Below are 21,296 nucleotides of genomic sequence, written 5' to 3' on the forward strand. Positions count from 1 at the left end.
TAAAAATAATGTAACACTTTTGTTCATTCTTCGCATGCATTTGGCGGGAAGATTCAAACACCATGGTACTTCAAAGTGCGCGTGTCTGGCACTTTCAATATTTTTTCCGATAAGAAAACTGACCTTTGGAAAAAAACCACAATATTCTGTTCAGCCGACAACTCTCGTAAAACCGCAACGGAACCCTCGGGAGTCTCGAACCTATAAAGTTCCGGTAATTATTTTTCAAAAATTTTTACTTAAGTGAAAGTAATTGAAAGATCGAATCAAATCACGCGAAACTTTCGAATATCAGACTATTTATTGAGGAACATCAAATGATTGAAATACTCGAATAACGAACGATATTGTTAAACAATAAAATTATTGTTACATAACCTATACATTCAAGTGCTTGGAAAAATAAAATAATGCTTGCACGTTTTTTTCTAACTTTTAGATTATTTATATTTGCAGGCTTAACTTTCATCATGAAAACAAGTAAATACCACGTTTACTCACGATTAATTTTATTATTGTTGAGATATACAGAATAAATTTCAGATCAAATACTTTTTTTATTAATAATAATAACAACAAATAATAATGATAATAATATAATATAATACTTTGAACTAGATTTGTTTTGTGAATACCACGATTCATATCTTTGAATTTCAAGAACTCCTTTACTACTAGACTGTCCCATCAATTGCACTTACAATATTTTTGAGATACATCAATTATTTAGAATAACGATCATGAATAGCGAAGTAAAAAACGAGGGATAATAATATATATATAAGTTCATTGTACTCGTTGGTATTTTTCGAGGATATTTGCCATTGGATTATTGAGCGAATATAATCCAGCGTATAAAAAGAGTTCGTTAAGGAACTGGAAAAATTTCTGGAGAACGCTACTGGAGAAGATTGCTCGAAAAATCGCGAATGAGATGAATAATTTGCAAAACGCTTCGATTTGAGTTGTATTAATGGAGAAAAATATAAATATGGTGACCCATTGATGGATCATGAGATTTAATCAACTCTCTCGTTCGTTTAAATGAGCACAAAATTAATGACCGATGAATACTCGGTCATGGAGAGAAATGTTGCTGATGTTCATGCAAAGAACATCGTTTGTGCAACCTCTCAATCGTCATCTTCACTCGAAGAATCGGTCGTCGTGTTCGGCGCCCAAAGCAACATCGTATTATCTGAAAATGATCGATCATCGATGTTCTCGTCAGGTTCGTTATCGCTGTTTAGACCGAAGTGCGAATCTCTTAGAACCTCATCTGTTAACACTAATGAACGCATTTGTTCCAAAACCTGGTGAAGAGAGTCCGATCGCGGATCGTTGCGATCTGTGAGCGGTGTCGCATCTCCACTCGTATTCCCACCGGCTGGAGTTTGAGGCGTGTTGCTCGGTGGCACTGGTGTATTCGTTCCATCCCCAGTACCTATAAATTTCGTTCGATATGCCTCATATTGCGATAAAAAATCTTAAAATTTTTAAAATAACAATTTTTTTCGGGAACGTAAAAACTTTAAATTTTTTATTCGTCAAACGTTGTAAATGTTTGAAAAGTAATCGATTTAGAAACGATCAGGCATTCCAATTCGGGCTGAAATTTTGCTCGTGATATTTCATACGGGGCCGGGTTGAAGTTCCGAACGGTGAGAAATCAGAAGGCTCAAAAGTCCGAAAATCTAGCTGGGACTCGAAATATATAGATATACCGCACTAGCGAGATTTTCGGACTTTTGAGCCTTCTGATTTCTCACCGTTCGGAATTTCAACCCGGCCCCTTTCATACAAGCTTTGAAAAAGTTGGTCACCGTGTTCGATTTTCTTCAAAAACCGTGCTTTTTCTGCTCACCCAATGTGTCACTCACTGGACTCGCTGGTCGCTCAGCTCCCCGAATTTCTCTTACTATTTGAATTTCTTCATCTTGTTGTTGTTGGGCATTCAAGCGAAGCCCGGCAACTCCTTTTTTTGGTACGTTGTACAAATCCCTTTTGATCCTGCGATGTCGGGACGGATCGTTTCGTCGTAATTGTAACATGGAACCAAAATCAGCGATATAGAGAAAACCAGCAATGAGTAGCTCGCAAGTTCTCTTTCCTTGTTTGTAGGCCGTTTCGAGTTCGTGGCTCGTTCGTTGGTCGTATTGCCACCAGCCTGTGAATTGGTAATAAATTTCGTATATTTTCCGATCATTAAAGCACTGAGTTTCAGATTTTTATGTCAAAAATAATAATTGGGATGTAGAGGAAGGAAAAAATGTTGATCAGAAATATCAAAGTTAAAAAAGTCGTTGTTCCATATACAAAGTTTTATTTCGATATTTTTCTTTGGATCGTTTAATCCTTCGATCAAATTTGTACCAACGTTTATAATCTCATAGTGATGTATTGGGTATTTTGTAAAATAGTGTGTGGCTAAAAACAGAGAAGCTCTCATGAATTTCACCTCACACCCGCGACTCCTTTGCATGGAGCATCTCTTAAATCTCGTTTAATATTACGCTTCAAACGAGGCTGAGTTTTTCTGTACTGTACATTATCCTTAAAGTCAATGACGTAGAGTTCTCCACAAATTAAAATATCGCACGAGGAGTCCCCCATTTTGAATATGGCCTCCAAGTCCTCGCTGGTCCTTTGATCATACTTCCACCAACCTGAGGGACGAGGGCTTTCATCAAGATTCCATTCAAAACTTTATCGCTTTTCAATTTTCCAAAATGATTTTAGTGGCCAACAAAGTTGAGCAATTTTTGTTTAACTACCACTTCGTCCTTAGAATAAAATTATATTGTTACGAGCTCAGTGATGAGTTCTTCAGTTGATAGTGGATTTCATCATTTTATCGTGCAACGAATCTCTTATTAGTAAAACAACTGCGCAACTCAGTTTGGCGAAGTACGAGCAAAGATTTTTGCACTTTTTTTGAAGCAAGTATGATAAATACTTATCAAAGTTGTTACCATTCCGTCCTTCGTAAAACCATTGGTATTCCTCATCGACCACTGGCGGTTTGGCATCATCTTCCACTTCTACAAGTTGTGGATGTTCTATAAAATCTGCAGGTATTTCTTGTCGGCACATTGGACATCTTTTACTCTGATTTGCCACACCTTTCACACAGAGGTAACAGAAAATATGGCTGCAGGGCAAGCGAGCCGGATGGATGCACGGTTGAAGGCAAACGGCACATTCCAGTATCAATACAGTACCTGATTGATTTTAAAAAAAAACAGTTTTATGAACGAATTCTGTTTGAAATTTATTATTCATTGATCCAGAAAATTATTAACTGGAATCATTTAAATTCTAAAATATATCTTTTGATAGGCAATTTTTCACACAGCTGCAGTTAAATAAAAAAACCAAAATATTTCAAAATCTTTCGCGTTGGCCTGGATCTTGGTAAGCGTGTTACATCCAAGACGAACACTTTGCAGCAGTGCTTTTTTAAGTACACTATTGTTTCCTTTACAGAAAAAAAATAGGTTGAGAAAAAATCAAAATTTTATTCAAGCTTGCATGACTAGATCACTTCAAATAAGTAATAAGAAAAACTATAGTTGTATTATCTTGCACTCGAACTTAGTGATTGAATAAGATAGGAACTTTTTAAATGATTTGTAAAGAAGAATGAGAATTGATTTATAATCTGTGCATTTTGTATATTTGTTATAATTATCGAAAAAGTGGTTGAAAATCGTACGTTCATTTTTTGAAGTACCAAACACGAATCCATTTAAACGGCTAAGGGATAGAAAAGTAAACAAAAAATAAAGTATTTACCATCTTTTTCGTCACAATCTTTTTCCTGCTCTTTGAGATTCGCTTCAGATTTATCAGAATCTTCAATTTTCGCGTGAGCCATTTTCAATCGTTTACCAACAGTTTACAGAGACGACGAAGACTAGAGTTCCGTTAAATTTGTAAGTGTGATGGATAGATTATTTGTAAGCATGCTCGTACACGCTTCACGTCCTCGATTCGTTATGCGTCACTCGTCGGGTCGCCATTTTGGTTGTTATGGATTTAGGACCTCCCCTGGTCAGCTTGGTTATAGCTTCCCCAATTCAAATATATGAATTTTTTAAAACATCTTGGGGGTCGTACAGTGGCTCGTGGTGGCCCAATTAAATCGTTCAGCGATCGATTAACCATTTAAACAAAAAATACATTTTTTAATTTAGCCCCAGATTTAGTTCCCATACATATATTTATGTTGCTGTTTTTTTATACACCGCTCGGAGGCACCTCGGGGGTCGGTCAATGGTGTATGGTATAACAATCGAATTGTTTAATGGTGTAGCACTTCTTCAGAAGACGTTGGATCGAATTGAAACTAGGCTTCGTCAAAATTCAAACAAACTAATGTCTGCTAATGTTGTGATGTTCTCCGTTTAAAATTGTTTTCGTCCATGGTTTCAACCATGCACGGTTTCAACGTATCGCACATGTAAAAGTTAGTCACGTGACTCGATATTAGCCGATAAATTACGAAAAAGACGTCGGCACATCGGTCAAAGCCGTCAAAGCATCGGCATCCACTTGGCCCCCCCCATGAGGGTCGTAGTGGGGTCGTAACACGTAACGGCCCGAGCAAGGCCCGAGCTTTTCGACGGCGACAGAGAAAGCGGGAACGCTTCCTTTTCTGTCTGATTTGCGCATCCTTGTACGACGCACAATTGTACGGTTTGAACGGAAAATCGTTTTCTGGCATACAGCAGCACTTCGCATAATTCGAAGTCTTCGAACAATTCGTAGTTTTCGGTGTCTCGTTGTCAACTAATTTTTTTGGCGGACTGTACCGACAAAGACAGCTGCTCTTACAATGACTTTCTCTCTCGACGCTGTGTCAGCAGCGTTCTGTTTTAATAGAGTTCAGTCAAGTTCACTTTTACCCTCCGACGCCCGCGACCGACTGATGGAATGGGCGAAAATGGGAGAACCTTCACATGCAGCAGCAGCGTTGACACAGAGAAGCTAGGCGTGGAGGGCGTGGATACTCGAATACTCGAACGTGGACAATAATCGTCGTAAATTAGACGGTTTTTTATGTAGTGTTAGGAACGTTTGTTTATCAAAGTATAAACGATCGATTGAATATAAATTCGAACAAGTCCCCTGTGCATCTTTTTTTTCTTGATAATATTTTTTCTAACTATTGAAATTCACTGTACGTGAGTAATATATAATCGTGCAATGGGCGGTGCGGCGAGAAATGTTTCTATTTTAATGACGCTGTTGATGGTTTTTATTTGTGTGGAACAAGGTGAGAATACTGTCTCGTATTTTTTATTTATTCTTCATCGGTGTTATTTTTATTAGATAATAAATCATTTCCATGTTTTTATTAGCAGTCGTATTATGTCATATCGTAAAAACATTAAAACTTTCATTTTTCGATTACATCAAGGATTATCGTTGTAAATAATAACATTTTTCAAACCTTTAATATGGAAGGTTTATACAGTCACGTTGTTCTTTTCAATTTCAATCCAACATTTTTATATTAATTTAGAACATTCAGTGAGTTTCATTTAACTCAACAACAAAATATTTACTTCAACACCTTTATGACCTAATTCCAGACTACATAACGAATTTATGTTTAAAACATAAGCTCCAGAAAGACATCTGCTAGGGTCTAGGAATTATTTTTATTTTGAGTATGTTCCGCTATGGTACAGGACATGGTTGATGTAGTGCGATAGAATTCCTACAAAAAAATGACAATCTGTTATAATTTAAACATTTGCCAACATCACAGTTATACAAACTGTAGAAAATCTGCTCAACTGTTCTGCCAATTTTTATATTAACACCTTCAAACATTTATAGACTCTTCTTTTTATGATTAAACTGGAATCTTTAAGAAATTCCTATGGGGCTAATGCTGGATAAAGTAATTTTTTATTTAGAAAATATTCCTTAAAACTGTGTTGATTATAACGAATCTTGAATAGAATACAGTTTGCTGTTTAAGTAATAGCACATTCTGTTTTCAGTTTTTTATTCTAGAAAATCAGATTTTTACTTATAAGAATAAACAATATAAAAATGGCACTCCGTTCATTTGCAAAGTTTTTTTTATGTGATGAAATATTCAAGTTCAATAAGAAATGATTATTACAGGTTTGTCAATAAAATGCTGGGTATGCAGATCGGATTTTGATCCCAAGTGCGCAGATCCCTTTGACAATTCCACCATAGGATTTTCAGATTGCAGCCAACTCGATCCACTCGAACATTTGCCTGGTGTTGGAAAACCAACAATGTGTCGAAAGATTCGTCAAAAAGGTGTGTCCATGGTTGATTTCAATGATTTTCAGAATATTTATGTGTCATCTTCATAAATTATAATTTTCATTATGCCACAACTCAAATAATTTTAGAACACTTTTAAATATTCAAGAACATTTTAATATCATTCAAAATATATTCATAAAATATTTACAAAAAGTATAAAATGCTTGAAATTCTTACAGTTGCTGGTGTTTGGAAGTATTTCCGTAGTTGTGCGTATTTGGGTGAGCCAGGAATCGAAGGGGATGAAAGATTTTGTCTGATGAGAACAGGATCGTATAATGTATTCATGGAATATTGTACGTGCAACAGTAAAGACGGATGCAACGGGGGACACAACGTACGCGGAGCTTGGTACATTCCAATTATCGTCGGATTTTCTATAATCGGCTCTGCACGAATATTCCTTTAGAGTCCCGAAGCCAAAAAAACCAAATTACTGTCGAAGATTTGTCGAAAGACTCTGTGGCAAAGTTTCTTCATGATCTCAGAGTTCCTCAGACAAAATTTATACCGTAAAAATTCGCAACGTCACATGAATCACGCTTCTACCATGGCCTTATGAATGTAAAATCTTGCATCCTGTTTTTTTTTTTTTATATATATCGCACTACAAAGATACTCGGTTTACTTGAGGGACTGAATTTGACGTTTATAATCGAGCCAAATTTTTCGAGGAAACTTCCATATTTCTGAAGAACCATTTTTAAAAATTTTTGTAATGTATTGTACTACGATGACGAATTTTCATTTTTTATTTCATTATATGCTTGAGAAGTTATGAGTTTTCCTTTGATAACTTGGAAAATAACAATCATTCAGAGGAGAATGAGAGAAAATTTGAAAAATTGAGAAAGTTGTGTCGACTCGTAGTAAGAATTTCGAGGTAATTCGTTGAATTTGACATGGAAAACTTGTTAAAGATTTATTTCTTTAGAAATAACGTACTTTGAAAAAAAGCGGCAATTTAATGAACGTTGACTAAAAAAAATATTTTGGTAATAATTCCAAAACCTCAATGTCGAATTTCATGGAAAAAATATATTTTTCTCTTACGAAATTATGTTTCCAACCATTGAACAAATGAGAAGTTTCTATTTTCTAATAACTTGATCCTCATTTTATACATTTAACAATTTTATAAGCGAATGAAGGTACATTAAAAATAACTTCTCTTACTCGGAAACATAATATTCGACTTCACATTGAAATAAAAAAAATTGATGAATAATTAATTGTTCACGTAGTTCGTGCAGAGGTCGCAATCTCATTAGCGAATATTTTAACGCTAGTCAATTATCGCGACTCAGGTTATTCGAGTCTTGCTGCTTTTCTACAAAGAAACATGGAAAATTGTAATAATTTTCACATTCAGTGCAAAGGACATTTTTTGTTGCAAGATTTGAAATCTTCGAAAACTATTGGAACATCCATCAGTTAGGTTCAACGAATATCCATCATTGTTTAATTTTTGTAGTACAACTCCAACAGGTGTAAAGACTAGTAGAAACAAGGAAAAAATTAATGGATTCTAACAAAGCGAATTTCATCATTTTTAAAAGTAACAAAAAATATTCATGAAAGTTATTTTTTTTCTCAATTCGAGCCACTCTTAAATAAGTGCCTTAGCCAATAAATTAATGACACGTGAGAATCTCCATTAAATCTCATAAGTCATACTGTCTTATTCCAAAGTAGTACAAGCTATTAATATTTTTTATACTCACTTGAGCAATTTACCGTCCCTGGATAAAAATTTTTTATACATAAATATATATATATATATCTACATATAAACATCAATTTTAGGGGTTTATCGGGTCTAAGAAACTCGGGAATGCGCAAAACTCACGATTTTCATTCACACAGTTTTTTGAGAAAAAATAAGAAGAGATTGAAGATTATGCTTGTACCTGTCATCTTGAGCCTGATTGGCCAATTGAAAAAAAAACCTCAATAGTCAGTTGTTTTGCGAAAAACACAACATTCCTTATTTTGTAGTCTCGCAGACCCGCAAGTAGGCAGTATAAAAATTATTTGTGTACTCCTAAAGGGGGCATCAACACGCGCAGAGAAGTTGAAAAAGTGAATCCTCATTTTTTTACTTCAATGGAAAATCCAAGATTAGAAGAAAATACCAAAATATTGGTGACTACTTTCATACATTCAATTATGGAAATGGGAAGAACATGCAATTTCTGGGAACAAAAAATAGTTTCAGCTAAAAACTTCATTCGTTCATTCATTCATTCTACTTCCCTGGGCATACGTATTGCCTATTTTAAGGATAAGACTGCCAATACCGTCCAGAAAAAAAAAATTCAATTGAGCACAGTACTCAAATAGTATTTAACGAATAGCCACTTTGGCCCTAGTAATAAATATTTAAAAAAATATTATTCTGACAAATCTGCTGGAATTTATTGTTACTGTAACAAATGATTGAATATTTATATATACATCATCTTTGTAACAGCGAATTGAAACATTGACGAAGACACACGAATGAGAGAAGTGTCGTAACGAATCATTGTAATGAATTTTCAATCAACTACAACACATTATTTGATACAAAACAAAATAACACAGAATATGAGAATGTAAAAGCAGGGGAAATACGATTCGAAAATGTACATTTTTTTATAAATAACAATTTTGACTAATTTACTTAAAGTCTAATAAAAAAATGTTTTTACAAAATTAAGGTTTCCATTATTGAAAAATTTTGTATAATTTTTCAAATACTCTATATTTCCAAATAAAAAACTATTATTTTGCATTTTTCCCTATTCATTCAAGTTACATATAAGCGGGTTCGTTTCAGTTTTATTCTTTGCAAGAGGATACAAAATTAATAAAAACTTTTATTTCGCAATGAGAAAGCACAGAGAATCAACAAAATTTTGACTTCTGAAGTGTACATCAAAAATTGGCATTCGATTCATTGGAATATATTTTATGATTGAAGATTTCCTTTTTTCTGTATTTGCAGAAGCGAGCCATTTTTTTGGGAACAAACCATGTACGCGCGGTTAAGATTCTTTTACACTTTGTTCGCTAACCTTCAATAATAAACGCTGTTTCGATGAAAACAAACTCTCACACAGCGGTTCGGACCAACTGGTTAAACGTGGTTCGAACTAGATTAAACTGCAATGAACCTCGAACTCAGGAGAAACTGGTTTTGGCTGGATCGAGCCAGTTTCACCGGTACCGGTACAGAATTATCTGGCTGAGGCAACTTGAAACCTTTTTATTCAAGGCATATAGTGCGATGGATGGATAAGTTTGGCATAGCAGAAACCAGTTCGGCGTTTAACACACTTACGCCGAAAAACTTTACGTCGTTGTGTTTGAAGTTACGGTTACCATGAACGCAAAGAAATCAGTAATGAGTCATGCATCAGGAAAGTCTGATCAAATTTATGCTGAATTTCGTTATTTTACAATTATTAACGTCGTTACTTAGTACTATGATAGATACTATGATAGAATATTGGCCGTTTTCTCCGACGCGGTTCAAGCTCAGTTCAATTTTTTTCATATATGGCCGTTTTCTCTGACGCGGTTCAAACTCAGTTTAATTTTTTTCATATAGTTTCGAGATAGGATGAACCGAGTTTAAACTCAGATTAACGTTGGAAAAAACGGGCAATAGTTTCGAGATAGGATGAACCGAATTTGAACTCGGATTAACGTTGGAGAAAACGGGCATATATCGGTTTTTCTGCTCCACCAATATGAACCTTTGTTCGCAGGTGTTAAGCCCCGTTCTGAAAAATATAAAAAAAAAAAATTCTATGAAAAACGGACTGAACGTTAAATATTCTACGATTATATACGTTTGCTTTGATCATCGTCATTATACTCTTATGGCCGTTTTCTCCGACGCGGTTCAAACTCAGTTCAATTTTTTTCACATAGTTTCGAGATAGGATGAACCGAGTTTAAACTCAGATTAACGTCGGAGAAAACGGCCATAAGGTGGGTTCTACTTACCGCCCGTAACGCTCGCAACGCCCGAGCACCGGCCACTGTGGTTAGGGTTTTTAGCGTTGCGGGCGTTACGGGCGATAAATGGAACGCACCTATCATATCGAAGTTAGTACTGTAGAACAGTGCAAGAACCCAGCAGAATTTTGTTTTTTATTCACATGATATTAGGTTATACTGAAAAAATATTGAATTTAGATGAAATATTGGTAAATTTAAATAACGAATAACAGGCCCCAAAATTAAATGAAAATATACTGATTAATGGTGGAATTCGATTTATCATATCGGATGAAATGAAGGTAGAGAGCCAAGTCATGTTTCATTTTTATTTGCGATTCCGTGAAAAATACAAAAATAATTCTCCATCACATCCGATTTTTTGATAGTTCTAAAGATATCGGACATATTATGGAAAGGAAAATTCAATCTTAATTGAGTATTCAATTGGAGAAGACTGAGGCTTTAGAGAATACTTTTAATATCATAATTCGATATTTGGTTGACCTGAAAAAAAATTCTAATGCAAGCTACTGTTTGATTTAGAGCAAGAGTATCGTATTTATAACTTTAGTAGAATAATAACCTGAAGCACAATATCGGTGGACCGCCAAATTTGGTTCCAAAGGGATAAATCAGGTATAGAAGTTGGGTTTTCAGCAACGTCATTGGACGAATGTGAATCATTGCTACTTGTTTTCATCTTCTTAGCTTGTTTTTCAAGATTTTCTGTGTTGATAGTTCTGGCTTTCTGAACATCTTTGGCAATGAAAAAAGATTTTTCATCCGACTGTGAAACATTATTCGACGATTCGGTATCATTTTCATTTTCATCGCCACAAAGTTTATTGAGATCTTCTTCATTTTGTATTTCTTTGATTAACTCCGGTGGTAAAAGAGTAGAGGAAAGACCAACTCTGGGTTCGGTAGAGAACATAGCTTTGTAAGGTGACTGTTTAATGCTGGGATGGAAAGCTCGGTTCTTCATGAACTGTACGTGCCGCAAGCCTTCGGACCACCTTGTAGTATGATTGTCGCTCAACCAAGAGCTTAGCATTGTTTTAATGTTTTTGGCTCTTTCAAGGGGGCCTTGACTCTGGCACGCTTTCCCTGGAATGATTTTCAACTCCGGCCACAGCCTGTTCAGTTCACAAATAATTTCATTAACAAATTCTTTTCCAATGTCAGATTGGACAATGCACGGTGCTCCTATAGTTAGAAATATATCATTTAAATGGTAAGCAACCTCTTCAGCTTTCTTGGACTCTAGTGGACGAAGCAGAACAAATTTGGTAGTACAATCTTGATAGACTAGGATGAAATTGAATTTACCGTCTGCCTGTGTTTGGAAGTCTATAAGCTCGACTTGACATCTCGTTATCATATCAGTGTGTAAAACTGGTTTATTGGAGGTACAGCAATTTTTTCTCTTTGTTTTCTTTTGCTGACAGACTTGGCACATTGATAAAAAAAGGCATATCATTTCTTTAGTAATATTCGCGAATTTCTTTGATGTTTCAGCTGACATTCTGTCACGACCACCATGACCCACAGCCACATGAGCTGTATATATAACGTCGTAGACTTCATCAGCTGACAGATAATACTTAATATTTTCATTCCCATCGTTTCGTGCAACTAATTTTTTTAAACCACCGATTTCTAGGATGTTAAAACGTTTTAATCGTCTTTGTTGAAGCGATGTTTTCTTCTCAGTTTTTTGAGCCTCTTCAACTTCTTTTATTAATTCCATGTATTTTTCTCTTGTAAGCACATTGAAATGCGTAGATTTTTCACTCTCGCTCTTTAAAATCTCGGCTAAAAATTTCTCTCTACACTCTTTGTTACATCTTCTTTCACTCGACGACGCCTCATCCATTATGGTCAATTACACGACCAAAAAACGTATGTAATAATCACGGAACGTACCGGAATGACCGGAATAAATACTCGTGTAAACAATCACGGGGAAAAAACGATTTTGATTCAGACGTACAGGCATACACTGAGTTCTTTGACATATATAGATTTTCTTCTTTCCAATTCGTCAGATTCGTCGTCTAGTCTCCCGACTCTCAGTATATATAGTGAGACGCGTCCACCTAACCTCCATGTTAGTCTGTCTCATTATTTTCATTCATTCCTGGTGGTCTCGTCTCGATGATTTCTGACTTTCAGATTTCAGACTACGTCTGTGTCTTACTGCAAACGCTGTGAACAGTAACGTAGCTCATGGACTGCCTGATAGTATTGTAATGGTAGTCGAACCGGTGCTCTATAGCTACTGGTCAGGTCACTGCCTGATAGAGTTCGGATGAATTTCAAGAGGTTCGTTGGTGGTTGGTTGGTGTGCTCATATTCCCTCCTACATTCGTATATACATATATTCGAGATGATTATATTCATCACCGTTTCGTGAAATTAAAAACTAAGGAAGAAAATTAACGAGGAATACTTCAGAGAGGTTACTTCATGGATTCAGATAGTGAACATTATCCTTTACATTAGCAATATTGTGAACATTTTTCACTGTGATTTTTGGATGTACAATGTTTTGAATGTACGAGTAAACTAATAGGTACTTTTCAGCTATTATGAAACTGATAAATTACTTTATACATAAATCATTAATATTATACGTAATTATACTTGACAGGCTGTCAAGTTAATTTGACTCGTTACTTTCATATTTCAGAAATACATGAAACACCGAGACACCGATATGTCGACTAGTTATTCAAAATGTGTTGTACCACACTGTGGGCATGTTAAACGTAAACAAGGAAACTGTATATATGCAAAGTTTCCACCAGATGTCGAGCGGTACGTAGTGAATTTTGAAGGATGATATATCAAGCACCTTCAAGTAGATCTTGTAGTATTTTGATTTCTGTTTGGATTATAGTTTGCCTCGAATTTAGTATCAATCACTTGGATTTCTGACGTTTTAATTAAGAATAAATTGCAGAATCGCATCATTTCAATAATTTTCAGGTGCCGGTTATGGCTTAGGATAGCGGGTGTTGAGGACTTGGTTTACCTTCCAGAGGACAAATTGAATAACATTAGACACATTTGTGGTTGTCATTTCACGAATGATCAATTTATAAATTCATCTCGTAAACGATTGAAGCGTACAGCGATTCCAACTTTGGTCGACTCTAGAGTAGTACCATTATCCGATGCTCTATTACAACAATATCCGTTGCAGCATGACAGCAGCAAAAATGATGCCTCCATCGACGGTGCGTTATACCAGAAAATCATATCATTGAATTTCGAATCCAAAGGCCTGAAGTTTTTTTTTTATTAAGCTCTAAACCAACTGTAAAAGTATTCAGGCCTCAAGCAAAATCCACATTTGTAAACGTGATTGTCATGAGCCATCCCGGAAAAATAATTCCCTTAATTTATATTACGCAGGTATTGGCGCTGTTGCAAATCAGCAAAAAACACAAGTCAATATTGATACCATTGCTACAGATACAAGTGAGCAGATATTTGTTATATTTCTGGAAGATTCAAAACAAACCAACTGACTGTTTATCGTCCACTATTGTCCCTTGTTATAGCTACAGACGAAACAAGAGTTAATACTGAAGCGATACCTCTATGCAAAGAAAATTCATTGGAGGATAGAGGCAAGGACAACGAACACTCATACTCAAAGCAATGTGCACCACCAGGTATTACGATTCCCTTTTTAATTTGATGGATGTTCCCTCGTTCTTTTCAAGTAAACGAGTAAAATTGAATCATCCAAATGATTCTGAGAATATGCCGTAACTACTACAGATACATCACACGTTGAAACTGATCTGATGGAAAACAATGCTTCGTTTTTGCTCGAAACTGACTGCAGTCCGATGGATGAGCCTCCTGCTGTAAAAGGTATGTCCTTACAAATCTGGCAAGTTTTTGGGTACTGTTACCTCGTATGACCTTAATATTGTTTGAATACTCTTTCAAAAATTCATATTTCATTTCTTTAAATGAATGTAGACGTGTTCTTGGTTCGATACAACAAATCTTCTACCACACGGGAAATAAATATGGACGGTGTTATTGTTGAAAAGGCACGAGTAATTATCGCTCAGGAAAATACATCAAGTATGGAGATACGCCCAGCTACCGATTCAAAAACACAAGGAAATACTTTCAGCATCTGAAAGCTATCAGAATATAAGCCATGTTATTTCATTGTGAATCTTATTTTGTCGACTGGAGTCTTTCTCGTTTTTGAGTCTAATTTTATTTTGCCCATTTCTGTGTACATCAGTTTTATTTAGGTTTAGTAAAAGTCCCTATAATAATGAAGTATTTACTTTTTAGGTCGAGAATTATCGGCTAACGGAGAGTCAAAGAAATTCTCGGTGACTGAACTACCGAAACCTTGGGGCTTCACTGAAATGAATGTGGCGAATGGGCCTCGCCTGTTGTTCACATATACCGTGATCAGAGTAAAAAACGGTATTAATTCGCCGGTTACTCAAAAAAGCGTAACCCTCGATAACGAAGGAAACCTCCGTTATTTTGTGTATGGCAATGCGATCGACAGGAGCAAAAATAACCTTCCGCTGATTTGCAAAAACACTACGTTAATACCTCAGGTTTTGGAGAGGTTTTTGCAAGAGTGTATTTGCGTTGGGATAGGAGCCATCGATTCTCGTTGCGTTCCGTATGAGAAAATGTACAAAGATTACGTCGATACGTGGCGCTCAAACGACTGTCCACTTTTGTCGATAAAAAAACGATGTGATTCTTGTGATAGACTTAGAAATACTGCATTGCGAGAAGAAAAGGTCTTTAAAGGGTTGGAAATGGCAAGAAGTGGAAATAAAAGATAACAAAACTCTGGTAGAGTTATTGACGAAGCTTTTAAAAAATACAAAAGCTGAAGTTTCTGTGACGCGACATAAAGAACAGAGAAAAACAGAGAACATTTAACGACCGAAGGTTTTGGTATGAGTATTCAGAGAACACATACCAAAACGCATAGAAAAATGGTTTCCGAAGCGATCAATGCCTCTGGAAAGAAGACGCTACAGTTCGCAAGAAAAAATACAATACTTCTGAGGATCAACAAAAACGAGCCTTCTGTTTTCATGACTATAACCAATTGAGGATTTACACCAAAATTTTGTGATATTCAGGTATGCCAGTAGTTTATCGATATTTTATTATTTATTATATGAAACCTCCAAACAAAAAATTTCTTCATTTCATTCTGAAACGAACCATTCTTAGATATATGAGAGAACGACATTTGGATGATTCGAAATGTACCAAGAAGAAACGCTAAAAATCTGATGAATTTCAAAGAACAGAATTCGTAACGCAGTTGAAAGCACACGATAAATTTTAATCCTTACAAAATAAGGTTCATTGATGACGAGAAAAAATCCCATTGGGCATGTTTAAATTTTTTCATTTCTCAAAATAAACATGGTTATAACGATTCGATTTTTTCTTGATATTTTTATAATGTGTTAAAAATCCAATTATATATAGGCAAAGTGATATGTTTGTACAGTTTTAATGGAAAAAAAACTTTTTGACAATAGAATTGAAGAATTTTGTATTTTTATTTGGTCATACAAACAAATTTTATTCTCTCTCATGAAACGATTTTTTAAGCAAAATTTCAAAAGACCCGCCACGTTCCTTAACGTCATTGTGGATCTGCGCATGATGATACAAATTTTGATACGCAGCACGCAAGCAAGAGACTTTGTTCGTTGCGGTTGAAGGAGGGGAAAACGTCAGAATTTCGTGGCAAGCGAGAGGGGAGAAGTCGTGTAATGACCAATAAAAAGAGAAGGAGACAGATGGCGCGCTTGACTAGGACAAAGAAAACGAACTAACAGGAGGGCACAGAGGGGGAAAAAGACGCTTTGTGTGCTTGTACTATTTTTTGTCTACAGCAACCGGGTGGTGCAGGGGTAAACGGAGGGGGATGGGCACACACTTTTGACGCGCCCGACCGCCCGTGCACACCGAACACATACAAACGCACTTCTCTTTCTCCGTCACGGCGTGCGCACGAAGAACAGAGAAAGAAAATCAAGCGCATAGCCGACGAACAGTCCTAAAAATACTTGTACGGATCCCTTGTACATGCATGTCAACACACGCGCGCAAACGAACCAGTATACACACTAATACATTCGTAGCTATACGTGCGTGAATCAGTTTGCCATCGTAGTTTGCGATACGAACACAAAATTGGACACATCCTAGTAAAAGAGAAAAATATCGAATAGTAAACCACCAGAAATATCAGTCAAGTGCATCGAACAAAGTGTTTGAAGAATAAATAAGCCTTTGAGTATTATTTAATTTCGACGCAAACCCAAGTGTCCCCTCAATCCTCCCAAAGTAGCATTTTCTTTCGCGGCCAAAGTGAATTTTGACACAATGTTTACGACCATGGATTGTTATCTGCATTAGCGGGCCTGTTGAAGAAAAAAAAAAGGAGAAAAATATAAAAAAACAAACAGTGACGATTAATTTTCAGAGTTATCAGACAGGGGAATTTGAAAATCGCGTTTACGCGTAACTGATTAAGCGGTTTCTAGCAACGAGAATAAATCCATCTATATCTATACATATATACGTGTATGTATATATGCTGTGTACAGCGGATTTTGTCACGTATACGTAGAGTTTTCGCTTTTTCGTGGCTCTAGCGAATCGGGCCGATTGCAGACGCTTTCATTGAATCCGAGTGCGGGCTGACGGTTTTTAGTGACCTTCAACCACGAAACACTCCGACACTCTTTTCGCGTTCTCCCACCCTTGACAACCAAACGCTCATCTTTGAAGACTAATTATTGAATATTGGAAGGAATTTATCCGGTAATTAGGACTCTTTCGAGGCTGTAAATCGAGAAGAAAACAAAGAAAACCCGAAATTAATAACTTTTTGTGCAACTTTGAAGGGTCGATTTGTGTGATGTACCCAAAGTGTAGGTCAGAGGAAAACTCCGTAAGCGCAACGATTAACTTCGTACACTCGAAGAGGAAAGGAATCTTCATAAACATAAAAAATATGGTTACCGATACGATAAGTCTTAGAAATCGTATAAGTCCGTTAAACGATTGTTTGTACTGAACGATTAATAAGAGAACCAGAAGAGTTTCGAGCGCGTAAGAAATCGCGTCTCTGAAGATAAGCTCGAAGAGATAAACATTGTTTCGAGAACCCGATCCTCGAAAATGCAGACTCGCTGTTTCTACTAAACAAAAGAGCAGGAGACTCGCAGGATCTTGAGAAAGTTGTACGGAAACGATTAACGAGAATTCACGATTTGAGCCAAATAACATTCAAAGGCATTTGAAATTCGAAAAATTCTCCACAAATCCTTTCGTTCTCGACTTTTCTGCCTTTTTTTCACTCCCCTAGCGCACAATGAAGCTCCTCGAAAGCACGCGTTTCGAAGCTATCAACAGCGCCTTGTGCATTAAAACTGGCGACAGCAAAATTATAGGAAGGTAATCCAGAACTCCAACATTTTTTTTGGATATCTCCGTTTTTTGCTTTCAATCGTTTTCTTTTCGCTTCGATTTTGTTTCATATTTTATTTACAGAATCGAGAGCTATTCCTGCAAAATGGCTGGCAATGACAAACAATTGTATAAGAGATTCAATGCCGAACACGGTGTTAATCCCCATGATCTTCAAGCGTTGTCACCACCACAAACTTCTTTGGGTACCTCTCCTGCCCAAAGCTATTTTAGGTATAGGTTTCCTCCTCTTTTTCTTGTTGTCTTTGTCCCGTCGACTTTGCAGAAACGCTCAAATCAAAGAGTACCGCGGTATGAAAAAAATCATTTTCCGGATTTTCGAAAAGTGCAATTTTTCGAGCAATTCTTGTAACCACAATAAAGAGTTCAGGCTTTTAAAAAATAAGGAGTTAATTTCCAATATAATAGACCCTAGCAGTACAAACCGTTACAGTTTACTTTTCAAACAAAACAATGTCGACTCATTTGGAACTGTGCCAAAATTTTTCGAACACATTCGAATCGTCGATCGTAAAAGTTGATGCGAACCTCGCTTTTCGGATTTTCAACGTTATTGAATAAAAACTTGAATTTTATTCATTCATGAAAAATTTCTCATTCAGTATTTCAACTCGATGTGAAAAATAGTTTTTCCATCATTCCTGTCAAGCGAATTGCAACGAAGTTAATTGAAAAAATTTCAGCCGGAGCATATCCGGGGACGAGGATGGTCCTCTCTGCGACACGATCAGCCGCAAAACTTTATTCTATCTGATCGCAACGTTAAATTCAGCATTTCATCCGGATTATGATTTCTCGGACGCGAAAAGTCACGAATTCAGTAAGGAGCCGAGTTTGCAATGGGTGATGAATTCCGTGGACAGTAATCTCAGCGCCACCGCGGGCGATCACTATCGTACATTAAGATCAGCCCTGTGGGCTGCGGTGGAGGATGAAATATCGATGAACGAGTGCGATATTTACAGGTAAACTAAACAAAAATAAAAATGGAAATTTTCGAATTTTTTTTATGTGCTTTTCTGTAGTACTATGAAACTGTTGTGAGCCTAAAACAGTTCGCGCGCACGTTCATCCCAATTGTATTTATCGATTGGCCTTGTTTCTTTATAGTTACAATCCTGACCTGGCGTCAGATCCATTCGGTGAAGATGGATGCCTGTGGTCTTTCAATTACTTTTTCTATAATAAGAAGCTCAAGCGTATCGTCTTCTTCACCTGCAGAGCGATAAAGTCAGTGCGAGATTTTGTTACACATATTTGTTGACACACAGTTCAGAGCGATGCAAAAGTTTTGTTCTATCAACAGAATCCAATGGAATTTTCGACTTTTTCGTTTTAATTACTTCTGCCAGGCTCAAGGATGCTGTCAGTTGTGAACAATTCATTCCTTTTTCTTAAGTTTTTTGTGCGTAAGTTTTGTGCAAGAAAAAATTTGACATTGTGATTCTCCGTCGATTGAATTTCTTTCACATCGCCTTTTTCATCCTTTTTTCTATAAATGATAGTACAAATTGAGACTTTTACTTCAATAATTTACTAATTACGCTGTTTTTATCATTGCAGTCCTCTTTACGTCTTGGATTCTGGTGTCGGCAGTGACTTTGCAATGGACGAGGATGACGAAGATAGATACTGAGACGGCTTAAAACCTCCCTCAACCTAGTATTTCTTATTTCGATCCCAAACGCGTTTAAAGCATTTTGGGTTATTGCAAGTGGATGAGATATCTATTTTTCATTATCACAATTATTTCTTTCACAAATATTGTTCGATCAAATTTCATTGACGCTATTGAATATATTTTGAAAGAGGATTTCTGAAAAAAAATATTAACAATTTGGGCATGACGAAATTAAGATAATTGGGAAAATTGGTTGCATTCCGAAGACGCACTGTGCAATACATTTTTATACTCTTTCAATGTGGAGAAAAAAATTGTAGAAGGTCTCTTTTCATTCTATTCTCCTGACAGCCTCATTGAAACGTAATGTCCTTATATTAATTTTCAATATTGCCAACATTCTTTAAACCCTCATGTGATGAGTGATAAAAGAAAAAACTACAGTGCGGAGAGTTGTATTTATGCGTGATTTTTCGATGTTCCCAACGATTTCCTCATCTGTGTTCTCTTGAATGTCTCGATTTTTTCACTCTGATTATCTCACTTCTCCATCATCAATTTATAAATAGTATTTCGAAAGATTTCTGAATACGTAGAAGTTTATTTAACACCTTCACCCATAGAAACGATCGTCCTCAGTAACTGTTTCGTTACGTATTCAATAAATGCTTGCAAGAAATAATTCACCAAAAATCAATCCGTTCGTTTTTGCTTAATTGAAGTAATCGTTTAAACTCTCCTGAAATATCAGTTCTTTCGAATGAATAAAATGCAATAAAGAACGTACTAATCATGTTTCAGATGTTTTTAGATATGAAGAAAATTTCAAAAACTTATTTCTCCGTTAAATATCATTTTTAATGACACAGGAATTGCTCAATCGTTGTTTTTTCATTCAATTTCAAATTTTGACAGTGTCAAAAATTTTTAACTCTAAATAAGAGAAAGCATTCAGGTTCGTTTTTAACTTCTGAACTCTCGTAACTCGGAGGCTCGAATAATCCCATGAAGCTTTTGATCTAGAATATATTCAAAGCAATTTAAAAACGTGATAAAAAATGATTTACCTTCCGAGATGTATCAATGGCTAACACAAAAAATACAGACGAACGATCTCAAAACAATTGCAAAGTTGGATAAACCGTTAAAAAAATCATGTTTCAGCAGTGAATTTCCCCGAAAGAGTTGATTTCTTAAACTACTATCCTTCCGGTGTATACAAAATTAATAAAAAGAACGAGTGAGTTACGAAAACTTCATTCTAATGATGGATGATTTAACGACTTTGCGCAATTTCATCCACAGGGAAAAGAAAGCAAATATTTCAGTGGTCGAACTCTTTTTCGAATTTTCACTTCCGAAACGATTTCTTGATTCCATTAAAGCTTTGCTTCGTTTTATTGATTATCGAATATGTAAAATAGAAAATAATAATCAGCCAAATAAAGTGATGCTGGATGACAGACGGAAATGAAAAAATCGTTTGCAGTGAATATAGATGTATACTTACCTGAAAGAAAAAAAAAAGAGAAAATAAATCAAAACGTTTGTAGCTGTTACTGAAACGAGATAATTATGTTTTTCAAACGAATAAAAAACCAACTCGTTTTTTTTTGTAGCGCTCAGCGATTTAATTATTGCAAACACCACGACTGCGTATCTACGTGGATGTTGTCAGTGTAAATCAACAAGTTGCAAATAAAGTAATGTAGTCATACAGAATAATATATCCTCGGTATTCCTCCATACGGGCAACTTATTTCTAAAATAAGACGTGCATCGGACACCTTTCCATAGTTTCATAATCGCTTGAAAAGTTCCCACAGTCAATTCCGGCTGAAAA

At 35.9% G+C, this 21,296-nt stretch overlaps 5 protein-coding genes across 11 annotated transcripts; 3 read left to right on the forward strand and 2 right to left on the reverse strand.

Annotated features, from left to right (window-relative positions):
- Positions 1-492: 492 nt before the first annotated feature.
- On the reverse strand, positions 493-4,597 carry LOC122415732 (Ring finger protein 146). 2 transcript variants are annotated; one of them, XM_043428146.1, is made up of 5 exons: positions 3,796-4,597; positions 2,973-3,221; positions 1,865-2,167; positions 1,314-1,444; positions 493-1,198 (listed from the first exon to the last, which is right to left on the reverse strand). In XM_043428146.1, the coding sequence occupies exons 1-5, from the start codon at positions 3,875-3,877 to the stop codon at positions 1,079-1,081; spliced, it is 885 nt and encodes a 294-aa protein (XP_043284081.1). In that variant the 5' UTR covers positions 3,878-4,597; the 3' UTR covers positions 493-1,078. The 2 variants fall into 2 exon arrangements, with proteins under 2 accessions (XP_043284081.1, XP_043284080.1); XM_043428145.1 differs by having other exon boundaries at positions 493-1,444.
- Positions 4,598-4,890: 293 nt separating this feature from the next.
- On the forward strand, positions 4,891-9,012 carry LOC122415737 (uncharacterized). The gene is made up of 3 exons (XM_043428151.1): positions 4,891-5,278; positions 6,142-6,306; positions 6,495-9,012. The coding sequence occupies exons 1-3, from the start codon at positions 5,209-5,211 to the stop codon at positions 6,722-6,724; spliced, it is 465 nt and encodes a 154-aa protein (XP_043284086.1). The 5' UTR covers positions 4,891-5,208; the 3' UTR covers positions 6,725-9,012.
- Positions 8,709-12,749, reverse strand: LOC122415728 (KRAB-A domain-containing protein 2-like). 3 transcript variants are annotated; one of them, XM_043428138.1, is made up of 3 exons: positions 11,638-12,749; positions 10,892-11,514; positions 10,621-10,812 (listed from the first exon to the last, which is right to left on the reverse strand). In XM_043428138.1, the coding sequence occupies exons 1-3, from the start codon at positions 12,182-12,184 to the stop codon at positions 10,771-10,773; spliced, it is 1,212 nt and encodes a 403-aa protein (XP_043284073.1). In that variant the 5' UTR covers positions 12,185-12,749; the 3' UTR covers positions 10,621-10,770. The 3 variants fall into 3 exon arrangements, with proteins under 3 accessions (XP_043284072.1, XP_043284073.1, XP_043284071.1); XM_043428137.1 differs by lacking the exon at positions 10,621-10,812 and adding an exon at positions 8,709-10,085 and having other exon boundaries at positions 10,892-12,749; XM_043428136.1 differs by having other exon boundaries at positions 10,892-12,749.
- LOC122415729 (uncharacterized) lies at positions 10,487-15,871 on the forward strand. Of its 3 annotated transcripts, none has more exons than XM_043428142.1 (8): positions 10,487-10,607; positions 13,001-13,128; positions 13,300-13,550; positions 13,729-13,794; positions 13,878-13,991; positions 14,101-14,196; positions 14,308-14,381; positions 14,638-14,818. In XM_043428142.1, the coding sequence occupies exons 1-8, from the start codon at positions 10,602-10,604 to the stop codon at positions 14,680-14,682; spliced, it is 780 nt and encodes a 259-aa protein (XP_043284077.1). In that variant the 5' UTR covers positions 10,487-10,601; the 3' UTR covers positions 14,683-14,818. The 3 variants fall into 3 exon arrangements, with proteins under 3 accessions (XP_043284077.1, XP_043284076.1, XP_043284074.1); XM_043428141.1 differs by having other exon boundaries at positions 14,308-14,496; positions 14,638-14,763; XM_043428139.1 differs by having other exon boundaries at positions 10,489-10,607; positions 14,308-14,454; positions 14,638-15,871.
- On the forward strand, positions 15,322-21,180 carry Maf1 (repressor of RNA polymerase III transcription Maf1). Of its 2 annotated transcripts, XM_043428147.1 has the most exons (6): positions 15,322-15,458; positions 16,020-17,799; positions 17,896-18,045; positions 18,516-18,797; positions 18,943-19,062; positions 19,396-21,180. In XM_043428147.1, exons 2-6 carry the CDS (start codon positions 17,717-17,719, stop codon positions 19,466-19,468), a joined length of 708 nt encoding a protein of 235 aa, XP_043284082.1. In that variant the 5' UTR covers positions 15,322-15,458; positions 16,020-17,716; the 3' UTR covers positions 19,469-21,180. The 2 variants fall into 2 exon arrangements, with proteins under 2 accessions (XP_043284082.1, XP_043284083.1); XM_043428148.1 differs by lacking the exon at positions 18,943-19,062.
- The last annotated feature ends 116 nt before the right edge of the window (positions 21,181-21,296 follow it).

Source organism: Venturia canescens, chromosome 9 (genome assembly GCF_019457755.1).
Source record: "Venturia canescens isolate UGA chromosome 9, ASM1945775v1, whole genome shotgun sequence".
Classification (NCBI taxonomy): domain Eukaryota; kingdom Metazoa; phylum Arthropoda; class Insecta; order Hymenoptera; family Ichneumonidae; genus Venturia; species Venturia canescens.

Excerpts from the sequence above, each read along its gene's own strand:
- LOC122415732 (XM_043428145.1), bottom strand. The coding sequence starts at position 3,877 with ATGGCTCACGCGAAAATTGAAGATTCTGATAAATCTGAAGCGAATCTC. Across the intron at positions 3,222-3,795 it reads AGATTGTGACGAAAAAGATG|GTACTGTATTGATACTGGAA; the intron begins GTAAATACTTTA and ends AAAATCAATCAG. Across the intron at positions 1,445-1,864 it reads TCCAGTGAGTGACACATTGG|GTACTGGGGATGGAACGAAT; the intron begins GTGAGCAGAAAA and ends CGAAATTTATAG.
- LOC122415737 (XM_043428151.1), top strand. The coding sequence starts at position 5,209 with ATGGGCGGTGCGGCGAGAAATGTTTCTATTTTAATGACGCTGTTGATG. Across the intron at positions 5,279-6,141 it reads TTTTATTTGTGTGGAACAAG|GTTTGTCAATAAAATGCTGG; the intron begins GTGAGAATACTG and ends TGATTATTACAG. Across the intron at positions 6,307-6,494 it reads TCGAAAGATTCGTCAAAAAG|TTGCTGGTGTTTGGAAGTAT; the intron begins GTGTGTCCATGG and ends AAATTCTTACAG.
- LOC122415729 (XM_043428139.1), top strand. Across the intron at positions 13,551-13,728 it reads AAATGATGCCTCCATCGACG|GTATTGGCGCTGTTGCAAAT; the intron begins GTGCGTTATACC and ends TATATTACGCAG. Across the intron at positions 14,455-14,637 it reads TACCGATTCAAAAACACAAG|GTCGAGAATTATCGGCTAAC; the intron begins GAAATACTTTCA and ends TTTACTTTTTAG.
- LOC122415728 (XM_043428136.1), bottom strand. The coding sequence starts at position 12,184 with ATGGATGAGGCGTCGTCGAGTGAAAGAAGATGTAACAAAGAGTGTAGA. Across the intron at positions 10,813-10,891 it reads CCACCGATATTGTGCTTCAG|GTCAACCAAATATCGAATTA; the intron begins GTTATTATTCTA and ends ATTTTTTTTCAG.
- Maf1 (XM_043428147.1), top strand. The coding sequence starts at position 17,717 with ATGAAGCTCCTCGAAAGCACGCGTTTCGAAGCTATCAACAGCGCCTTG. Across the intron at positions 18,046-18,515 it reads CCTGCCCAAAGCTATTTTAG|CCGGAGCATATCCGGGGACG; the intron begins GTATAGGTTTCC and ends AAAAAATTTCAG. Across the intron at positions 19,063-19,395 it reads TTCACCTGCAGAGCGATAAA|TCCTCTTTACGTCTTGGATT; the intron begins GTCAGTGCGAGA and ends TTATCATTGCAG.